The 23,293-nt window shown below is 40.5% G+C and overlaps 1 protein-coding gene across 4 annotated transcripts in view; it reads right to left on the bottom strand.

The window, feature by feature from the left end:
• PLCB1 (phospholipase C beta 1) overlaps positions 1 to 23,293 on the bottom strand; it is a 289,951-nt gene that overhangs the window by 71,059 nt on the left and 195,599 nt on the right. For all 4 annotated transcript variants that reach the window (XM_014966416.1, XM_014966418.1, XM_014966417.1 and 1 more), the window contains exons 13-21: positions 18,588 to 18,658; positions 17,879 to 17,975; positions 14,285 to 14,369; positions 13,079 to 13,203; positions 11,928 to 12,082; positions 10,047 to 10,211; positions 8,058 to 8,157; positions 5,190 to 5,294; positions 3,211 to 3,320 (exon numbers count right to left, since the gene is read on the bottom strand). In XM_014966416.1, coding sequence (XP_014821902.1) covers positions 3,211 to 3,320; positions 5,190 to 5,294; positions 8,058 to 8,157; positions 10,047 to 10,211; positions 11,928 to 12,082; positions 13,079 to 13,203; positions 14,285 to 14,369; positions 17,879 to 17,975; positions 18,588 to 18,658 — 1,013 coding nt within the window. The remainder of the gene's footprint in view (positions 1 to 3,210; positions 3,321 to 5,189; positions 5,295 to 8,057; positions 8,158 to 10,046; positions 10,212 to 11,927; positions 12,083 to 13,078; positions 13,204 to 14,284; positions 14,370 to 17,878; positions 17,976 to 18,587; positions 18,659 to 23,293) is intronic.

Below are 23,293 nucleotides of genomic sequence, written 5' to 3'. Positions count from 1 at the left end.
GATAGTAGAACAATGTGACTGGCAAAAGCTGTAGCTACGACAAATATACAGATATTGTAACCACCTCAATTCTCTGTAAAATAGAGTCCTTGCAGAATGCAATTCATTAGTTTAATGAAAAAAAAAAATTTCTATAGAGATACAGATAGAGCTACAATTCCTAACTTCTAGGAAGTCTGTGCCCCTTAATCTCTACATAGGAAGGTATGTACCCCATTATCTTAGGGTTTTGGGACTAGGTTTGTTTGTGGCCAGAAATGCTGCATCGCAACTTGCTGAGAAACTATTAATATAGCCTGTCAGTTTTGGACATAAAACATCTGTTTCAGAAACTAAATGAGAAATGTGAGACAGGATCAGGAAGTGAATAAAGAGTAATTTTCACTGCATCAAGCAGTCTAATCTCTTTAAAAAGCACTTTCTCTTCTTGTAATTAATCACATAAAATGCTAAAATAAACATGATTTTCCCTTAGTGGAGAGTATTTTAGGCTCTTTTGAAAGCATGATGTAATCCAGCCTTATAATTCATAGTTTTAATACTCACAGAAAATGGCTTATATTTCACGTGTTGCCATGTCTTTTGCGAGACAGTATATTTACTAAGTAGAAAGATACACACCCCTATAGGTATATATCTGTATGGTCTATTTTTATTTCTACAGAGAAAAGGAGATGCAATGTACTGGGGTTGGGAGATCTCCTCCGTGCTGCACCGTTACACTAGGTGGGCAGTTCTTAAATCAGCTTGCCTCTATCCTCCTTGGCAAAGTATAAGCCAATGTAAGCAAGGTCTCCCTGTAAGTGCCAGATCAACTTAATTTCCACTACTGTTACTTGGTGTGATCATTACAATTGCAAAATTATGCCTGAATTTTCATTTTAAATGATGGTATCACATATGCTAAGGGCAGCTGCTTTCCTAAGATCTTTTTGTTTACTTTCCCTATCAAAATAATGTTATTCAGCCAAAGAAGCCAACTGGAGCGATTACACACATTTGATTTATGTCCAGGCATGCAAAAAATTGGTTTCTATTTCAACACTGTTTTCTGGGTAGAAACAACAGGTCAGACACTCTGCTGTTTCCATGTCAGACACATTAACAAGCCAGCATCCTGACTCCCTGGCTCTGCAGTGGGAATTAACGTTGTACCCAGGGATGTTATACCAGCAGGCACAGCCAAAATGCATTTTACTCTGGCTCACGTTTCCTAGACCATTACACAGTTCTGCTCCTGTGACTGGGTGGATGAAAATGTACAAACGGGTTATATTAATTTACTTTAGGCTGGGATTAATTCATCCCAAGAAACTCCCTGCTGCAAATTTCTTTAGCTTATTCCTCCTGTCTGTAAAGGACAGCAGGCAGGGGAAGAGAAGGCTACCTTAACTACCTGTACACTCATAAAGATTAACTATGTATTCAGATAAATACAGTTAAAGGTGCAAAAATCACCCTGCAGGTATTGCAATGCTTCCATTTTGCAAAAATAGCTGTTCTAAGGCAAGAACTGACCAGAAAGCTAAAAGTAGCAATTCATGTTATGCTCATGACAGGAACATTGCAAATAAATACAGAAAAGATGGTGTAAGTCTTTTCAGTTTTGCAGCATTCTTCGTTTATATTACTGCACTGACAATTAACAAGCAGTGTCATTTGAAGCCTACAGAAAGACTAATTTATTTCTTCAAAATGACTCACCATTAGGTAGCTTATTTGACTACTGTTTTGCAAGAAGCCTGGGGAACCTCTCATAGAAATGCAGTTTAAACTTGTAGGTAGCAAAGAGAAACCTCTCAGTTTTCCTGCGACAGCTGCAAGAACCCGACTCAGATAAATAAATGCATGTGAGGCGAGGGAAAGAGCTGTGAGGATGTGGAATCTGTGCTAGGAGACAGCACAGCTTTGCACACAAACATTTATAGTGTGTAAATTTGAAACTTTACATAGGAAAATTGAATCCAGGTGCACTTATGCATCCCTTTCTGGCAAACACACTTGGGTTTATTTAGCTTTGTTGCCTGTGAACGTACTTGCAATTATTAACTGATGTGATTCTTGTGGGCAAATGTAAGCAAACAAAACAGTCAGCCTGGCTGACTGATGAAGAAAATATGTTATCATCCCATAACACAATCAGGCAATTCAAGATTTCAAGATTTCCAAGCCAGCCCAGCTGCCAAATATCTTACCTGGAACAGGCATTTTTAAAAATAATGTATCAAGGTTATATTAGGTTGCCACTTCAAGCAGCAATTTTGTACCTGTCCCTTGATACTGCATCTAACTGAACGGTTACACATTTTTAGTAAATACACCACTACAATAATTTCTTTTCTTTTAAAAAACGTTTCTCTGCTACTCCAAAACAAACTCCTTTATCCTATAAGCTTTCAAGCTCCTTGACATATGGTAGCACTACCTGAGCACTACAATTCATCTTTCCTTCTTCCTATTTGCTTTACAAGACACCCTGTTACAGAATTTTTCTATCAAATAGACCTATACAGGAAAATCTGTACTTTTTCAAAAGTAAAAATGACCTCTAAGGTATTTAAAGGATTATGTTAAAAAAAACCTTTGGTATTAAAATAGAATCTCATGTGTAGAGCGTCCTAGATAAATGTCTAAGATACTATTGAGCATTTCACAGTGTCCTCATTCAGCCGAACTTGTGACACTGCACAAAGAGTAAATTGTTGGCTACTGAATTGTAATGACTTTCACTCATCTGGTCTGCTTTGGGAATGTATTCTTGGCTACAAAATCTAGTTCAATGAGGCTTTGCACATCTGAGAATTGAAGAAGACAGGCACCAGAGCTGAGGGCAGTTTAGAATTACAGAGCATTTCTCCATCTTCACTAGAGACCTGTACTGAATGCCTTTTGATTCACATGATGTCCCTAACATCTGACAGAAGTAATCTTTAAAATACAAGGTTGATATTTTCAAACACCGCTAGAAGACATCCCAATGACAATGTCTGGAACGAAGAGACTGAACGTTTGAATGTGCATAGAATTTATCAGAAACCAAAGCTGAACAGCTTCTCAGCTGTAACGTGCCCCGGTCTCATTCTAGGTGAGTTGTGTTCAAGTAACTAACACATACAATTCCTAGATACTTTCAATATTTGGCTTTCTATGCAAAGTAGGTGCTTTTAAATACTATAATATAATTTCCAGAGACTCTGAATCCTCCCTTACCTCTTTCTTTACCTCTTCTTCATCTTCCAGAGTCAGTGCAGCCAGTTGCTTAGCTCTCTGCTCCATCAAGTTCACATATCTGATCGGATTGGATAAGGCCTCAATCACATCTAGAAATAATGTAAATACTTCAGTTTCAAACCCTTTACGTTATGGTTCCAGGGCTCCTCAGGTTTTAAGAAAGAGACTGTATTTTTCATACAGATCTGCTGCTGACAGAAACAGGTCCTAGAAACAACAGTGGAGGGGAGTACACCATCATGCACAATTACTCTAACATGAAGCCTCTGTGAGTTTGTGCTTGGGTCTCGAGGATGTGCATTTTCTGCACAGAATTTTATGATGGATTTTCAAAGCTTACAGCATCAGTCAACTAGGATCCTGCTTCACATGAGAAACAAAGGAGTAAAAGTAAATATCCTGTTTTTAAAAAAAATCAAAATAACCATACAGAATACTATTTTTCACTGAGGATGCACAGTATGGTCTTTAAACCTGTCCTCCTTTAGAGCTGATTCCAAAATACAATGTTCTACATTAAGCACAGTACTTTCCTCTGCTCAGGAAACAATTACATACTACTGTATCATGTAAGCAAAGTTTCATGTGTGTTTCAGTGGCAAATGTCTGGGGTATTTCCTCCTTAGTCATATAAGTCATACAAGGGGCTGGATGAGGGGACAGTGAGGTGGATTGAGAACTGGCTGTGTGACAGGACCCAAAGGGTAATTATTAATGGAGCAGGTTCAAGTTGGAAGCCTGTAACCAGTGGAGTCCCCCAGGGGTCAATACTCGGACCTGTGCTGTTTAATATATTCATCAGTGACCTGGACGAGGGGACAGAGTGTATCCTCAGCAAGTTTGCTGATGATACCAAACTGGGAGGAGTGGCTGACACCCCGGAGGGCTGTGCTGCCATCCAGCGAGACTTGGACAGGCTGGAGAGCTGGGCAAAGAAGAACCTCATGAGGTTCAACAGGGAAAAGTGTAGGGTCCTGCACCTGGGGAAGAAGAATGTCAGGCACCAATACAGGTTAGGGGTGGACCCGCTAGAGGCAACTACTGAAGAGAAAGATCTAGGGGTCCTGGTGGACAGTAAAATGGCAATGAGTAAACAGTGTGCTCTTGCGGCCAGGAAGGCCAATGGTATCTTGGGTTGTATAGGGAAGAGTGTAGCCAGCAGGTCAAGGGAAGTCATTCTGCCCCTCTACTCTGCACTGGTGAGGCCACAACTGGAGTACTGTGTCCAGTTCTGGGCTCCCCAGTTCAAGAGGGACAGGGAACTACTAGAAAGAGTCCAGCGTAGGGCTACAAAGATGATTCAGGGATTGGAGCATCTCCCTTATGAGGAGAGACTGAGAGAGCTGGGACTCTTTAGTCTGGAGAAGAGAAGGCTGAGGGGAGACCTTATCAACGCCTACAAGTATCTCAAGGGAGGGTTGAAGGAGGAGGGAGCCAGACTCTTTTCAGTGGTTCCCACCGAGAGGACGAGGGGCAACGGGCACAAGTTGGAACATAAGAGGTTCCACTCAAATATGAGGAGAAACTTCTTCACGGTGAGGGTGACGGAACCCTGGAACAGGCTGCCCAGGGAGGTTGTGGAGTCCCCTTCTTTGGAGATTTTCAAAACCCGCCTGGATGTAGTCCTGAGTAACATGCTCTAGCTCTAGGCAATCCTGCTTCAGCAGGGGAGTTGGACTAGATGATCTCTATGGTCCCTTCCAACTCTAGAAATTCAGTGAAATTCAGTGAAATTCAGTGAAGGTCTGCTGAAAATAAAAGAATTGGCCCTAATCCTAAATCTCAGGCAGGCTGCTGTAAATCAGGCCACTTCGTATGGGTGATGAGACATAATGATCCATCAGATGCAGACGTTTGTTCACAGGACTGTTATCTCAATACGGCAATTCATATACACACATTCATTTTGTATTTCAATTAACCTTCATATTCCCCAGTAGGAAATGTCACAGAATTACCTGCATAAGTATCAGGTACATAGTCTTTGACCTCTATGTATACAAAGAGAGCTGGCAGTGTCAAAGGTTGGTTCCTCTCATTCCTCAAACAGATGTAGTGATAGCCTGCAGAGTAAGAAACAATCAGTTCACAGAACATAAACTCTTCCACGGGCACTTCCAATGTAATTGTGTTATCATTTGTTATTTATAGTGTGGCTCCAACTGAGCCAGCGACTCTAGGGACTTCTGCTAGGGAAAGATTTACCTGGAGGTTTCAGAGAAAAGTATATAAACAAGGGACTGTTAGAAAGGCACATGACACTGAAGTTTAAAACAGCCTTTTCCCTTTATCTGTGAATAATGCTAAAAATTGTCATTTACATAATTTTTTGATCCATTCTATCTTATTCCCTTTGGCTGTTTTTATTTTTTTGTTGTTTGTTTGTTTCAGAGCTCTTATTTAATGTTCAAAAGTGACCCTTGTAATACTCAGGAATCTGAACAGACAGTAACGCTGAGATGTAATAGTCCATCCACTACACTGTATCCATTTGAAAAAAAGACAATGTAGCACTATATCTACAAAGTGCGTGTGTCCTATCATGTGACTAATCTTAAAAATATATCTGAAAAAAAAGAGTACTTTCAGACCATTTTGAAAGCTGGCTGTCTTGTAAGAGTGAGGGCACACATTACAGTGCAGCTCAGCCCAGTTAACAGTGAGACACCAGAGATGGGGGAGCCCCAAACCCCGTCTCCCAGCCACCTCCCACCATCTCCTGCTCTTTTGTTCACTGACACTTCTCTGATTTTGTAGACAGGCACCTCAGCAAGCTAAACTCTGCAAAAAGCAACCTTCAGAAACTTCAAAGAGTATTCCCTCAATTTAGCTCCCCAAAATGCCTCACCATAAGGTCAGACATATTAATGCCAGTTTAAAGACAGTGACAGAAGTGCACAGGTAGGAATGGGAGAAAACGATTTCCCGACCCCACAAACTCTTATAGTGTTGCAGTGCTGAAAAGCTGCATCCTCTGCCTCACAAACTGGTACCTCTTGCACCATGGCTGATGTACTGCTAAGGCATGACTATGCAGCTGAACTTAAAGGTAGTGTCAAGACACAAGTCACCAGCACGATGCACATATCTGGGGGGACCCCTACTTGTGTGATGTGAACAACTCCCTCTGGAGTTAATCCTCAAGGTTAAATCCTTGCTTTGGGAATAATGGTAATTCTGTGGATTTTTGTGACAGTATGATATAGTTTTCAATACTGTCTCAGAAAAGAGAGAAATTGCATATTACAAAGGTTTCTCAGTTCTCTCAAAGCTCCAGCAAATCTTCAGCACGTACACAAACTAAAATCAACATGTTGTTCTCCATCACATGCTGTAAACTTATGATCACTGGAGTCAAAAGGACAGAATATAGGCCTGTGGGTAAAAGCTCTTGAAAGTCCTTGTATTCTAACATAGCAGTCTTTGTTCCAAAAAGCACAAACTCAAAAGCAGGTACATGATTCAGTGGTCTACTGAATGTGGGCTGCTGCGTGAGGGGTGAGTGCCAAGAAAGGGGATCACCCACGGTAAGAGTTCAATTTCACCGAAACAGGGAAATCCTTCACATTCACTGTTCTCCTCTCCAATGACCCATCTTCCTCTGGAGCTCAGCAGATCCTCCACAAGGCAATTATATCCATTAAGCCAGCAGAAAACAGTGCAGAGCTTTCTGCTGCATTGATAAACTGAGTTGACTCATAAAAAAAGGTTTAGATTGGTAGAGCTGGTACAGCAGAACACCAAGTGCAGGACAGAGAGAAGGGAAAGAGAAGTGACAACTGGTGAGGAAATCCTGGAGCAGTGACATGCCCAGCAGCCACCTCCCATGGCTAGCCCGTTTGCACTTGCAGTGAGGCCATGCGATGACCCACACCAGCTAAGACAAAAACTCTTGGAGCTCTTCTAAGAAGAGCCCTGACATCACCTGCAACAAGATCACCTGAGATCAGATCTCCAGGAACAATATGGACTACAACTGTCAGATACAGGGACATGCGAGTTTTGTGCTACTGCTGGGACGGGCTAGATAAGGTACAGGGTAGATACAAACATTCTTCCTTTTCCAGTATGATTGAAGCTGGGAGCATGTTTATAGCCCATATGCTTGTCCTAATTTAGTGTCCTTCCCTCCCCTCACTGGAAAAGCTGGCACTGAAGTCTAACGCTTCTCCTGCTCAAAAATGCCAATGTCACTTCATCTTTCTGAAACGTGATCTCTAACAAGTCTCTGGCCTGGAAAGTAAGGGCTGAATTGTTGCACAACACCTTTTTTCATTTAAGTGGCCACTAATTATAATAGAAATAATTATATGATTTGGAACAGACCAGTAATGATATTTTTTTTTTTTTAATTTTCAGCAATAAAGATGAAAGTCATTTTGAGTTGATTTAAAGGTTCTGCAGAAAGAACAATGGCTTTCATATAGGTCAGTCCTTGTATGCATGTAAAAATTACATTAGAGAAACAAATTTTGCTTTCATTCCCAGACATCTCCCATTCTTACACAGATGACATCAAAATTGGCTGTTGCTGCCCTCTTTCCTCTTAAAAGTGTACAATTGCACATTTTAGCATAAAACCATAAACACGCAGTTGATCTACTAGAGAAGAGTGAGTGCCTCTGAAGCTTATTCTATTCTTTTTTCTGGTTCATTACAAATTTAAATTTCTGGTGAAATATAGTATTTTCCTTTTCAAACTTGAGATATTCAAATCCCCAGTTGCTAAAAATCTGCAGAGTGGCTGCTGATTTACAGCATCGGTTTTCTGGCTTGCTGCTTCTTTTCACTACACAACGTCCATCTCAATGGGGAAAAAAGTTTACCTGGTCGAATTGCTGAGACTGGCAATATTCGATGACCAATGAATTTCCCTCCTTCTTCATACACTGCTAGCCTCAAACATGCCAGGGTAGGTAAAACGACCTAGAAGGCAATATTGATGCATTATTAACTTTTTGCTCTGAATGAAACAGCTCTTTCCAGACGCCGTCTGTATAGCAGACAGAAAGCCCAGTCTAGCAGATACATTGACACATCCATAGGAAGGTCTTACTATATAAGTGGTAAGGGTGTATTCACCTGTGTGTCAAAATACCACTCATAGAAACATTTTTCCATCAATAAACTTGAGGTGGGACGTGCAGAGTATGTTGAACCCAGCAACATACTATGACCCAACATTTTCAATATGATACAAGGGACTAAAGCAGCTCAACTCCTATCCCATTTGAACGCTGCTCTGTTTTCTGCTTATTACTCACCGCCCTACATGTTTTTTTTCATTTGTGTTTGTGCCAATGGGACTACTTACATCTAAGAAAAGTCACTGATAGGCGTATTAGTGTTGAAACCTCAAGAAGCAACTCAACCTGTTTTGCAGAGTGTGAATGTATGAATTACATGAAGCATGTCAGCTCTAGTAGAATTTTCCAGTGCTGCAGCATACTCACTGGCTGGGCTAAAGAGGTTTAATCAGGCAGGATGTTTACTAGCATTGGATGGTTTCTTGGCACTACATAATAAAGAAGGTCAAACAGTGAAAAAAGAAAAAAAGACTAAGATAGGAATCTTTAATATTACTTTAAAAAAATGTATAGCATAATTAATGTCATTTTCTTACTTAATGCAAATATTTTACAAACACACACATTTTTAACCTAGGCACAGATATGCATTTTTTCAGAACATATACTAAAATATATCTAGACAATGAAAGAAAAAAAAAAAAAGCAACAATCCAAGATGAAGAGTTTCTCTAATTTATTTTCAACGTTACTAAAAATACTAATCTGTGCTTCCCTGAGCACAGAGGCAGTCAGGCACGATCGTTAACTAAATAGAGAAATGAAGTAAACTAATTAGAAGTTCATTACAGAAGAAAAATGCTAGTGATGTTTCCAAACTTCAGTTCTGGCAGGCTGCCAAAGGAAAGTCATTCAGAAGGCCAAATATTCAGGGAAAAGGGCTGTCTCTCTGGAAAGCAGGGCTGCAAGTACCAATTGTATAAACATCTCTGTGAACTACATTTGCTGAGAGAAATATGAAGGAAACTGTTTTACAAACACCTGGACTCAGGATCCACTTAACCACAATGCCCAACAAGCAAAACCCAGAGATTCTGTTAAAAAAACTGGTTGCAAGTATATTGCAAAGCACACTAAGACATTCACATTAGACAATCCTAAAGCATGCTCAGTATTTTCTGCTCCCTCAAAGTTTAGACAATTGTGTCTGAGTAATATTGTTCAAACTACATGAGTGAGTAAGGAGCCTATGCCTCATTTCAAGCGGATGGGATTGATGTGGTTTCATCACCTAGGCTGTATTGCCACAGCACAATCTAGCGCTAAGCAGAGATAACAGATTGCTTTCAATGCGCTCGCTCGGACGGCCAGATTGTTATAGCTGTGCTCACATCATCTTGCTCGCAGGCTGAACAGGGGGGCTCTCCAGCCAAGGCAAAACGCCGTGGTAATTCAGCTACACTGCTGCTGGCATCTGCGCGTGCTCCCTCACAGTATGGCACTGCAGCTCCCATGCAGATGAGTCTATTGACATGTCTGCTGCTTCCAGCTGTGTCAGCAAAACAACCAAAGTGGCTTTAAACTCATTTATTTTAGTAGGAGCTCATATGACTAGAGTAGGAAAATTACACCGAAGTGGTTAACAATAAACAGTTCAAGAAATAACTACTGAGAATCTCTTTTTCTTCTTTCTAACAAATGCAAGGTTTCAGTAAACAACAGAGTTACCCTACCGCACGTTGGTACAGCGAGCACAACGCACGTTTGGGAAGCAAGTGTTACACTGACCTTCTTAAACACTATGGTTTCGTCTTCCCAGACAGGATTAACTGCATTGCCTTGAGACGTCTTGGTCTTCAAAGCTTTTCTTCTTGTATCCACAGGCAGGCCAAACATGTCCACTTCTACGTAGGTACCAACTTTTTTATCGGAAAGAAACTGACCTGAAATTATCTAAAACCAAAGCAAAGGAGGATCACTAGAAACCGCTTTGGTGGATTAGGAAATGAGTGACCGAAATGCAGATGGATAGTTCATTAATGATCAGATAGTACGCATTTGAAATAAAACCAAAACCACAATAAACAAAAAACTTCACTGTTTAATATTGCTGACACAGAAAAACAACTTATGAGGCCTTATTTCCTGTGACCCTGTGGCCCTGAATTCCCCTGTGAGTGATAATGTGGTTGAGATCATGCAGCTACCCTTCCCTCAGCAGGAATACTTGTCTGACTCTCATTCCTCAATCTGGCTGCCTCTTTCTGCAATAAAGTATCTTTGAGAACTCACATTTCTATCCAGTTTCAACAACAGGTTCAAAAAATGCAGGAAGAAAAGAGGTATAAGCAGCAGAGAAACTACATGTGCTTTTAACTGTGAGGGAGAAAACAAGCTAAACCGTTGGTATTCCAATAAAGGCTCTTCAGGGAGGATGAGGAGTTTCACTACGAAAAAAGGATGACTATGAAATAGCTAGTTCTTATTTGTAACAGGAAACACAACTCTCAGCCTTAAAAAGTTAAAGATTACTGCAATTACTCTAGAAAATGGAAGAGGCACAGGAATACATAGGGGTGTCACTGCACCTTAACAAATTCAGGTTTGCCTAAAGCAAGTCTTAATCCGTTCTCAGCTGTATCGTGTACGGGCTCTGACATACCCCGCAGAGGCCTCACCAGCAGCCTCTAACAGCTGTCTCATGGCTCCTGATGCTCACTCCTGTTGGAAATGATGCACATCTCCTAAGAGCTATTGAATGACTTCCAACTCCATTTAGTAAAATTGCAGAAGAAAATGCCTCTAAGCCCAAAGGAGGAACTGAAAGCTTCCATGATTACAGGTCACCACAAAAGGTCACTCCCACAACATCTTTTTTACCGTACATGTCATCAGATTATTACTTTATTCATATCCCTCCCAGCACTGCTTTGCTATGCTTGTGTATGCAGCCTGAGAGGAAATACTTGTTCTTTCTCAATGAAAACAGGAGAGTATTTTGCAGGTGGATTCTATAATACGGACGTTGTTCTAATGGACAAGTCAATTAAAGGAATAACAGGATTTCAGAAAGTTTGTTTTTATAACTAGACATATATCAAGTATAAATTTGTGATCCTGTCATAGCCAATGCAATCTATCCCTCTAAACATTCATACAAGTAGTTTTCAATTTGCAGATTCCTGGTGGTGCTTGAACTGCATTAGAGGTCCTTAAAAAGGAGTGAAGAAAAGCAAGTTGGCAATGAATTGCAGCTGACATTTATGGTTCCACAGTTCTGCTGCAGAACTTATAGGGAACCATAAAATTTATTTATACTAAACAGTGTACTGTTCTAGCTATTCCAGTGCAACCTACCAATTCATAACAGTGTGTTTTAAAGTCAGCTCTTTGTTACTAAAAACACAGCCAAACTACTCTTAAATCCCTTTATTTCCCAATTGCTTCCATGGAAAAGAACATATACAATAAAAATATATTTATTTATCCCACAATATTGAATGTGAGGCAGAAGGTCCTCTGCAGTCTAAAAACTGAATGCCACTCCATGAAATGAAATGCATTTCATTTTCTTGATTTAGTACGGTCAGTCGCTAGGTCACTGCACAACAGAAACGGACCTATGCTCTGACATTTTCAGGAGAGCATTTTCACCAGTTGCATACGTACCTTGACAGACAAGGTGTTAGCTACTATTCCATCCACTATACTTTCAGTAAATGGATCAAAGTGTTTGTCTGGTCTTCTCATGAATTCTGGCTTTAACCTGTATCCGCTTTTGCCATTGTACTCATACATTCCCATGTTTATTTGCATAGACAGATCTAGGTGTTAAAAAATATCGATAAGAATAATGTTCTGGTTAGCTAACAATTTTTAAAAAGCTATAAAATAATACTATTTGTTGTAATTTCAAACCAACTTTAATATAAACAGTTCTTTATGGCACACTGTTGCTTGTTAGAAGAAGGTCTGGATGGGATCACAGCCACTCTCTTGGATTCTTTTGACAAGAAATAGATATCTGTAAGACATCTTTCAGGGACTACTCAATAGATAACATTTTCACATTTTAAAAGAAGCCTTGATACTTAGGTTTCGAGTCCCTCAGTGTTGTACTGTTGTGCCTGTCCCAGCAGAGTACTTATGTTTCTAATCCCTTCTAAAATCAGAAACTGGGTGCCTGATACTTGGTTGAAACTGGCCCAAAGAAGCTTTTATTACTTTGCAGACTCCCAGTCTGTGCAGCGTTTGCTTTCTATGGACAGGCGCTGTACACATGGGCACAACTGGAAAGGAAAAAGGGAATGAGATGATGGTACCATGTGGTCAGGATATGTCCTGAGAGGCAGTAGATGGAAATATTTGTATGTCTCAGAACAGACACTGACTTAGAAGACAACACATTCTATTTCAAAAGTGACTTGTGCATCTAGGAGCCCAAATGTCTTTGTTTCTTAAACACTCACTTTTGAAGTGGAATCTGCTGTCCAAGTCCCTTATTTCTTGATATACCGACATTTTGGAAGACACGGGAAAAACATCCCTGCCAGATCTGAAATGCTGCTCAATGGTAACCACTTACAAATGATGACAATATGAAGGACATTATGTATGTGTATTATACTAGCTGTAGCATGGCAATTATGAATATTCCTAATTTAAAAAAAATAATAAACTGCGTTAAAAATGTTAATTACCAGCTCTGTAGTACCATTTAATCACTAGATGCACAAAGTCATTCTTACCTACGAATCAGAAAGGGTATCAGAGAAGTGCAAAGGTATAGCCTACAAAATCCAGAGACCATCATAACTTACCTACAGTTTGGAAGTTAAGAGCAACCATTTGGCAGCCGGCATTCCAAAAGACTTGTGGCATGTAGTTTGAAGAATCTACACGTGTTCCCTTTGGGTAAATTCGGCTTAGCTGCATTTTGTTGTATCTAAATGGTGAGTAGTTAAGATACAGTATGTTTGACAAAAATCACTTTGCGAAGAGGTGCAATGGCATTATTTAAATGCAGGGGATCTTTACAAAATGGCAGTAGGCTTCTTATTGGAAGCAATCATAATGCTTTCAGACATCCACAAGTTTGTAGGAGATATGATAAATACAGGGTAATTAAAGGTGCTGTTCCTGTACAGAGTACTCAGAATAAGCAAGGGAATAGCATAGACACACGCATCTAAAAGACAGCATTCATAAAATTCCATTTATCACTGCTGTTACTAATTTGGGATTTTCCTAAGATTGCATTTATAGAGGCCAAATAGCTGTAAACAGTGAATCTTCCTCTGGTTTGGGGAAAGGTGCTCAGTTAAAAAGCGCTCTTCTGCAGTAAGCATTAGAGTTGGCCTCTACATCAGGACAGAAATGATGACTGTGCATGTCTTATACTTCAGTCTACAAATCTCAGAGATGAGAACATGCTGCAGGTTATCTGTGAAAATAGCTTTCCATTAATCTTCTTTAAGGCACTGTTTTATCTTGACCATTCATTCTCAACTGCAGGCACGATGAGAGACATCAAATGGTCTAAACAGAATGCTGTTAACTTTTCTTTAAAAGTTATTAAAAAAACCCCTCCAAATAAAAAAAAAAAAAATTGCTTGGCAACAAAACAGTTCAGTGCTCTTAGAACTAGAGGTATGATGGGAAAGCAAGCTTTCTCGTATGACGTTGCAAAAAACCAAGTCAGCCACAATTTGCTCACCATAACTCATACCACCTCATATAGGATGATAAATTTAACAATGAGAATACGAAGTATCAGGTCTTCAATATGTAGTTTATGCCTATTCCCTCTAGTCCTAGCCCACAGCGCAAGGACTCATGCCAACTTTTAAATTAGCTCATCAGAGCTCAGGCCAATTAATTCATCTAGGAAGACAGTCAAATATACAAATTTCATTTGAGTTCCTTATTTCCCCAGCTCCTGTCTCGAAATTTCAATAAAGCCTTATAACACATCTCAGATAGATATAGAAAGGCTAAGAAAGCAGCTTTCTGAAAGTCAAGGATACTCCACAAATTCCACAGGAGACTTCGTAAGTTGCTCGAGCCCTTTGGTTTCCACGAAGGAAGACATTTCAAAACTTTTGTTGCGTTCTGAAAGTTTAGAGGGGAAATAAAAACAGTGACACATTAGAGAATGAAATCATATGCAATACATGAGCTGCAAAACAACTAGCTTAGTCTCAGTCTCCTTTATCCCAGCTCATTTCACCAGCTCGTTTCACCTTCATCTCACAAAAATTACATACACAACCATTTGCTGACAGCAGTAAGCTCACTCTGCACATACTCAAGAGCTTCGTCTGAGCTCACATTAGCACTGCCCAAATTAAGGGCATTTGTATTGCCAGAGATTGCCACTTTCCAGCTGCAGGCAATAGAAATCCAGTGCACAGGCAGAGATCTCTCACGTTTGCTTGCAAAATACCATGTTGATATGTTTGAGAGGTAGAGCCCAAAGCTCACAGGTGAGACAAGAAGGTATTGTAGCAGCTTCTGTGGGGAACACAGAGGGCCCCGCTGGATCTCTACATTGTCTTTGCAGGCAGATGCAAGGGCTTTGAGCCAATTTGAAGCCATAATAACTAATGTCCACATCAGATTAAACGAAGCAGTGTGCTAGCTCTGCCTACAGCAGTTCCCATTATCTTCAGTATGTCAGAGTAAGGTCACATCTGTCTCAAACAGTCATGGAAACATTGCTATCTAATCAAGCCTGAAGGTACAATCCTGTCTCCCAGCAGGTCTTCAGACCTAACCCTGGACTGATACGGAGCTTCTATGACCTCTTTAATTTGGTCAGACTTTCTGACAGTGGTGAAAAGCTCCTCCTAAGCTTGTAACTCAATGGGAATACACATTAATTTGTGTCTCATTTGTTACTCAACTTTGCCTGACGAGTGCAGAGTCTTTCAACGTACCTGTGCAACATGCCATAGCAGAGAATCTAACTCAAGACCCTTCTAGCTTCAGTATTTTTACCTTTACACTTTTGTACAGAGGGTAAGGATTGCTGCAAAATAGCAGCTTCCCATTTCATCACAATCAGCTATGCAGGTGGCCTAGAAGGGGCTACAGCACTGGAAAGTCATATCCGTCATATATCTCAGCACTGGTCTCTTTAAAAATGAGGAAAATAGTGCCTGTGTTGCAACACGAACTCTTTAGCCTCAGCACTTTATTGAAAGCAAACAATAAGGTAGAGAAAAGGCTTGCCCTCATCCGGTTTTAGAAGTAATTGTGCTGCAGTAGTACAGGGATGGCCAGGAGGCCAGCCTGGCCAGCTCCCTGGAGTCAAACTGCGAAGCCACAGGAGAGGGATAAAACTGAACAAAAGCACTTGTCTTGCAGAGAGAATCAGGACAGAAACAGGTGGGCACTTTCCTTACAGGAAGCCAAAAAGGAAGCAGAGGATCCAAAGAAGTGAGGAGCTAGATTGGGCCAATGTGAGAGGAAAATGTGCTGCCAGCCTGTGAACTACGAACTATTTGCAGTGTATGGTGAAAAGTTATAGGATGAGCACAGTCTTCCAAAAGTGATTCCCTCCCGTAGGAGAGCTGGGACTCGGACTTTATTGCGGTGCCTATTTCTAATTAGCAGCCATCACACTACTGCCATTATTCATAGCTGTTGTCTCCTAATGGCAAAGGACACCTGCCATTCCCTAGAGGCTGCTCTCTTACCACTCCTTTTCCTTTTCAACAAGCAATAGCCTCTCTTTCTCCAGACTCTGTCCAGCCAGCTTACCTCCATCTCAGCTCCTTATAAAGGCACTGAGATTATTCTTACTCCAGCCTTCCCCCTTGCTAATGGGATAGCACTCACAACATACATATATAGTGGATTTATTCTATTTAGAATATAGGTACTAGAATATCTTGCAGTAATATACTGTATTTCTCAGCCTTATCTTAAAGTAGAGCACTTGTAGGAAACCAGAACTGGCAGCTGTTAAATGACTCGGTTACTAAATGTCCAGGGTTTAATCAAACTCCTAATTAAAATAAGACAATTATTTCCTTGTAGAATCTGGAGAGGATCAAGAAACCTGCCCTTTGAAGAAAAGACTGTGCAGGAGACACACTTTTCTCTTGTGGTACATTGCACTGTGCTATCTTATCAGAAGGAAGTCACTATGGAGCAGACAAATAAATTGTTGAAAAACTGACTAAAAATCTTGAAAAAATACAGTTACAGCTACTTGCTGTCAAAGAGAGGGAGCATATCTAGTGATGGCAATCAGGGGACTGTTACAGATCCAGTGCTGCTCAATATTTCTGTTAGCAAGTTGGACGCAAGACCAGAAAATGCACTTCTATAATGTGTGAATGACAGAAGCCTAGTGAGGTACTGTTATCACCACGGGGGCCAGAATCACAAATCGAAACAAATTCTGAATTAGAAAATGCTAAATTAGGAAAAAATGTTATAACACTGAAATGATGAAACTGTATAACAGACAAGTATGGAACTCTACACTTACAGAAATGAAGTCAGGTGAACAAAACCAAAACAGTATTGATTGATCAAAGGTCACATCAAGACTTGGAATAAAGAATCTGGACATTAGCAGTTCTTTATAAAAGACAAAACCCAGAAAGGCACAGGCATGTGAAGAGAAGAAATCTACACAACACGATTTAATAACAGCTGCACCAACTCGTCCTGCTAGGATTCACATGGCTTCCTTTCCAGAAGGAATATCTTCTTCCCACTGTGTTCTTGTAATTCTCATTAGAGTTAGAAGAGATTATAAACATCCAAAGGGACATCACTATAGGGAACAAGCATAACTCTCTGCATGATTTTGTGAATGCTTCTGTGTATGTCTGTATAAATACTCCCATATAAATGAAGGGGTAGATAATTTCTTATATATTTATTATTCATGACAAGTAAATGCAAAACCTTGTATACAGATATGGACTTAGACACCAAATACCTGTCCTCTGCCAAGGCCTCCACAAAAATCCATAATAGATTAAAATGCTATATATTTCTTTAACTAAAAAGCTCCAAGAGCATATCACAACCTGTCAAAACAAAGGGAAAAAGGGCAGGCAAACAGTAGGGGGTTCTGAACCAAGAAAGGAAAAGATGCTGCAGTGTTTATTGAGGATGCCACTGAGTGCATTCCTAGCAAGCCATTTTCTGTAAAAGCCAGAAGGGGAAGAAATTATGGCCTTTTCTATACAATACATAGAGCTAGGAATGAGTGAATTTGCATATGGGGAAGGGTAGACTCTGTTTACACCAAAGCCTCTACAAAAGTAGCAGAGGCAAACTATAAAGCACTTACTCAATCCAAAGGAACATTTATGACCACCTTTCTCAAACTGCTTGTTACTCTGCAGTCATGGACAACAAAGACAATGCAAGTGAAACATTTTCAAAAATGTTTGTGAAATGGCAGCATGCTTACTGTTGACGAAGGTTTCAAAATAAAGATGGATTTATTTGGCTGGATACCAAGGGAGTATTTTCTGTCCGTGGGCCTGTATCTAACTGAGAGGAAGCCAAGTAGCATTTCTCCAGAACTTTTTTTCAAGATACTTGTTAGGTAATTTCCAGTATAAGATGTTGCTCATGCTTAGCTTACTTACTTTTTGATACTTCAAAAGACTCAAACTTCACAGGCTGAATGTAGTTCACCAGGTTAGACATCTCTTCTGTGGCCATAGCCTCGCTTCCAGCAGTACCCTACAACACAGAAGGGAAAATGCTGCAGTTTTGACCTATCCATGGTGGCCATCAGAGGCCACAAATACCAAAAGCCCAATTTTCTAACAAACATGACATCTTTCACTGATCCTGGCTTAGGGAAGTCAGTGCCTCACACAGGGAGCTTCACATAGTAAAAAAGAAAATTTACTATTAAATTTAAATGTTTAATTAAACTGCCTCTGTATTCATTCTTCCCACATGGCTCCTAGGGAAGGGACTGCATTACCTTTACACATGCATTGTGCTGAACACATTTATCAGTACTGTTGGACAAATAATAAATATAGGTCTAAGTTTTCAATTTCAAGTTTTTCTTCCAACAATGCTAGATACACCACAAGCAGTTGTCTAAAACAGATCAGCTGTGGTGCTATTAATTCTTATTCTTCAGGAAATGAAAATATAAATAAACAAAGCAAAGATGTGCTTCCAAACTGATTAATAACCAACTTCAGAAAGTTGGTGGTGCGTTTTCCCAGTGCTCTGCCTCGCTTTCTCCACTAGATGGTAGTCCCATTCCTAGTAACACAAGCCAACCCACAGCTGCTGGAACCGACCCATCACCATAAAATATATCTACACCCTTACTTCATCCATCGACGACTTTTTACAGTCATCATCATAGTCATCATCATCATCGCTCTCAATCTCTGCTTCTCCTGAAAAGTTTTAAGCAGAAGATAATTACTGGCTGAAGCAATAGTTACAAATACCAGCAGTAAATTCAAGAAAGATGTGCGAGTAGCACTGCTTAAAGGAGACTACAATTTACATGTGCTTTTTGTCACAGCACAAATCAAATACACTGTCTCGAGGGATTCATCCATCCTCAGAATTGATAAGTTCTTATTGTCCAAACAAACAAAAGCTCTTCCTTCGTAGCTGCTGGATGCTCAATGTTTGGAAATCATGGGGTAGGTATGAGCACCGAGAAAAGACTGTTGTGATGTGTATAGTGTGCACAGTGTATGAGTACAGTATCACACACTACTCTGAAGAGATATTCCCATGCTTGTGGCACAGCCCTGGGGCTTGGGAGATGTCATTTCAAACTCCCTCTCCGTTGCAGGATCCCTGCACGATCTTCAGTGAATGCCTTCACCTGCTCCGCGAAGCTCACACAGCACAGCATGCACGAGGTGAAGAAACCATGCATGAGAATTGATGAGATTCTCATATGCTGTGGTATCTGTCTGTTCTGAGCGTATCACAGAACACATACTGAGGTAGCACAGCTGGGAGGATCCGGCACAGGAGCCTAACTGCAATAGCTTGACTTCAGTTCCCTTCAGAGACTGGTGTGCTTTACTGCGAGGACTGGGATGGCATAGCTCAAATGCACCAGCTGAGGGCAGTGCAAATCAAATAATGTGAAGAAGATGCAGAAGGTTCATCCTTTCCCTGAAAATGTAGTGATGGAGTAAATGGGACCAAATAAAACACATTTTATGCCTCGCTCCCAACTGTAGTGGTACTCATAAAATTCCTATGGGCAGGAAACAGATTCTTCATAGTTAATTCGCGAGGGGACCTCCCCTCAACGCCCAAATGTTTTGATTTGGTTGCACCAGAAATTAAACCATTAAGGAATATCAAGCTTCTCTTTCTCTTTAGTAACTCCTCCTGTGGGTCTGGCTGTCATCAAGTAGATGCTGTGCATCTTAAGAAGACTGCAAAAGAAGGTTTAACTTATACTGCAGTCACCTATCCACATCTGTAAGACTGACAACTCTCCCTAAAGATTTCATTCCACAAACCTTTCAGCTTTCTTCAGCAGTGGCAATTTCATTTTAGCAGCACAAAAATCTAACCACTGTGCAGCATTTCCAAACTCTCCAGAGAATGGTAATTCTGTCACAGTTCCTCCTCTCAATTTAGGGTCCAATCCAAAGCCCACTGAGTCAATAAAGAAACTCCTCTTTGTTCCAGCAGGCCTTGACTCATGCCCAGTGGGCCCCTTCTGAACATGGACAGCACATACGATTTGAATAATGAGTGTGCCTTTCACAACCAAACGATGACTACCCAGGCTGCGTTTCCTTCCAGATGCAGATGTTGAAATGTCAGGCTTTTATTCATGAACACATTTCTTCCTGAACATTTCATTGAAGAAAATAACATGATTGCTCAACAGGCTCAAGGGATGGCTTAGGGAACCTCAACACATTGCAAAGAGCCAGCCGAGCTCTCCCAGGATTAGCAGTGACAGTCTTTGGATGGGATGCTCTCAATTGATTTAACCAGACTGGCAAAATAACATTTTGCATAGTCCACAAAACGGGCGACGTGGGCAGCCTTTAGCCAACTTGCACTGCAGAGATACCAGGTAGATGATAGCTTGCTCTTGCTGGGAGTGTCCAGGGAGGAAAGTACACAACACGTTATTAATTTATTTAAAAATATTTAACAGGAAAACTCCCAAGGAGATCAGATCTCATATTAATGTTCTGCATCAGATGGCAAAAGCAGGACAAATAACACACAGGACTGCAAACACAGAATAAAAGTTAGTGTTTTAGAAAGTATGACTACATCTGCATTGCCTTTCACCCAGCAGCACGGTCCTACATCCAAACCCAACCTTCTTTTCCCGTTACACTGCTGGGACACAGTGTCAGAGCAAGCCTTGGCCAGACTGAGGAGATGTCTGTGCTGCAGAGAGGTGGTGGGATCAGCCCCATGCCATCATTCCCATCCCTTCCCAGAAGGGCACAGACACTCTGTATCATAAATGCCCATGGGCCAGCATATGCAGCTCTGCTGCAGGTTAAGTCCAGTGTGCACGTGTGAGCTTCTCCAAGGGACAACTAGTTGCAACGGCATAACTCTTACTTGCACTGAGATGGCATGACAAACCCAAGATCAGGACAGGATCCCTCCATGCTCTGTGGCATACAAATACAGTGAAAACAGAGAGGCCTGCTCCAAGGGCTTGCCCTCCAAGTAGAAGCCAAGAGCCTGCCCACGGACAGAGGCAAGACAGAAGAATATCAAGAAATAAAAAGGAGGCTGAATCCCAGGTTCAACACAGTAATACTGAATGGAAGATAATTAGCAGAGGAGAGCTGGGAATGACAAGCCAAATCCCTGTTACCAAGGGTTGAGGAAGCACAGTGCTAAATATTATCCATTCTCACCATGCCTCAGCTGCATGACGGATATTGAGAGCCTAATAAAATGAAGGGTTATACATTGTGTGAAATTCAGAGGAATTGGGTAATCTGCTTTCTCAGACCCCTTTAAAATAACAGCCAGAATGGATTATAAATGTGGTACCTGCTGGTGCAGCTTGTTAGCTCTATAATGTTTAGGCAGCCACCAACATCTTGGAGGGGGAAATCATCGTTTGTTTTTTCCACAGGCTGTATATCAGCACTTGCTGATTTTTAGAAAAGAAAAAATGAACTTTATTCAGTTTGCTAAAACATTTTACTTTGAAACAGTGGGCTATGGCCTCAGCTGGTGTGCAGCAGCAATGTACCAATGCACTTACATACACTGTGCCTAAACCTTTTTATCCAGTTTTCTATTTAGTCATTACGAAACCATGGAGCCAATTCTACCCCCTTTCTCTCTTCCTGCGACTAGATCCTTGCAGCACCTACTACTCTGACAAAAATGCCATCCTACTGGTGAGAAATTACCAATTTGCTCAAAAATTTAAATGGTGTTCAATTAGCAAGTTTTGGTTACTCTCAGTATAGGCCTACTTCCAGTGCAATGTATCTACCTGCAGAACTGTCACTGTTCTTTTTTCAGTGTAATCTAAAGTGGAAAATCTTGCTCACTTATTTCCATTCACTGTGCTAGAACAGTCAGGTCTATGATGCTTGTTTACCAAAATGACAGTCTCTCTCACACGTGTTATCTCAGAAATTCTTTTTCTGCCTTGCTGGTTTTGCTGTACCTTTAGGGAAAGCTTTTTCCACTGACAGATACTATACCCTACTGGAGTTACTTTTTACATCAGTTTCATAAATATCTCGCAAGACTTTCTGCCATATTTCTGCCAAGTTCACTTCAGAGTTGTTGGGGTTTTTTAATTATTCCTACTATATTACCACTACCTAACTTTCATGTGGTATGTTTTATGAATGTATCAAAAGAGTGGTTTATTTGGATTTAAATATGACCTCAAGCAGTGTAAGACACAGTGAGGCTTGCTATCAGCTGAACTATGAATCACTATGTTTTTTGCACTGCTGTGAAAAATCTCATTTAAAATCTCAAGAAGGCTAAATCAGCACAACTTTCTCCTGAAGATCAGCAGTAATTCTGACAGGAGCTATAAAATACAATAGAGTTATTTGAATAATACACCCAACTTGCTAAATGTAAATATTATACTAAGGTTGGAGAATTGAAACATTTCATATTAAGAAATGTTAAGGATTAGGCTTCCTAATTTAATCACATTAATCTTCTCATGCTCCACAAAGAAATTGGTACTGCGTATGGAGGAGTATAAAGCTTGCAGTGCTCCAGCATTACGTGTTGCTGATATTGAGATGCCCATAAGGAATGAGGCAGTGAACAGAAGGGTGTCATAGCGCTGTTGAGTGTTGCCCCGTGGAACCATGCTCTTTACTAGGTCTTGCCACAGTGGTCTTATAAAATAGTGAATAATTTTTCTTTTTTAAATGTTTACAGAAAGAAATCCAGCATCTGATTTACAGAAATGCTGCATGCTCATAGCTGTAAGCTGTAGCTGACATCTCTGAAGCTGTGCTCTGAATACTTAAAAATTCAAGGTATTTTTGAAAAATCAGATCCTGGATGTTCCTTGTCAGTCACCCCTAAACTGTTCTTAAGCTCTCTCAGACTTGGCTGTCTTAAGATAAAATTGGCCTAATGTTATTTGGCTTCCCACAGGTATTGTTTCAGAGAAATTCACTGCTGTTTGTCAAGTGCTCATATGCAGCCTGGATACCCCCACAGAAATTCACTGCAAGATGAGGATGCTAGATCTAGGATCAAATATTGAATGACAGAGAGAGAAAAAATATTGACTAACTGCATTCTCCAAAAGAAGCATAAGTCCTAATGGAGAAACACTGGCTGACAGTAGGATTACAAATAATATATTTTGGCAGCCATGGATGAACCACATCGATTTTGCCATCTAAATTCTAGCAGTTTTTAATTTTTAAATGTTCATCTTCACAATCTACAGTTAACACAGATTGTTACATAGGTAATAAAGAAATACTATTCACAGTTAATTTGTAAAATCAACACTCTATTATGGGACCTCCTCCTCCCTCCCCCCCCCCCCCCCTTTTCCTCACCTAACA

This window comes from Calidris pugnax, unplaced genomic scaffold (genome assembly GCF_001431845.1).
Source record: "Calidris pugnax isolate Ruff unplaced genomic scaffold, ASM143184v1 scaffold31, whole genome shotgun sequence".
NCBI lineage: Eukaryota > Metazoa > Chordata > Aves > Charadriiformes > Scolopacidae > Calidris > Calidris pugnax.
This window is presented reverse-complemented; position numbering and strand designations above follow the sequence as displayed.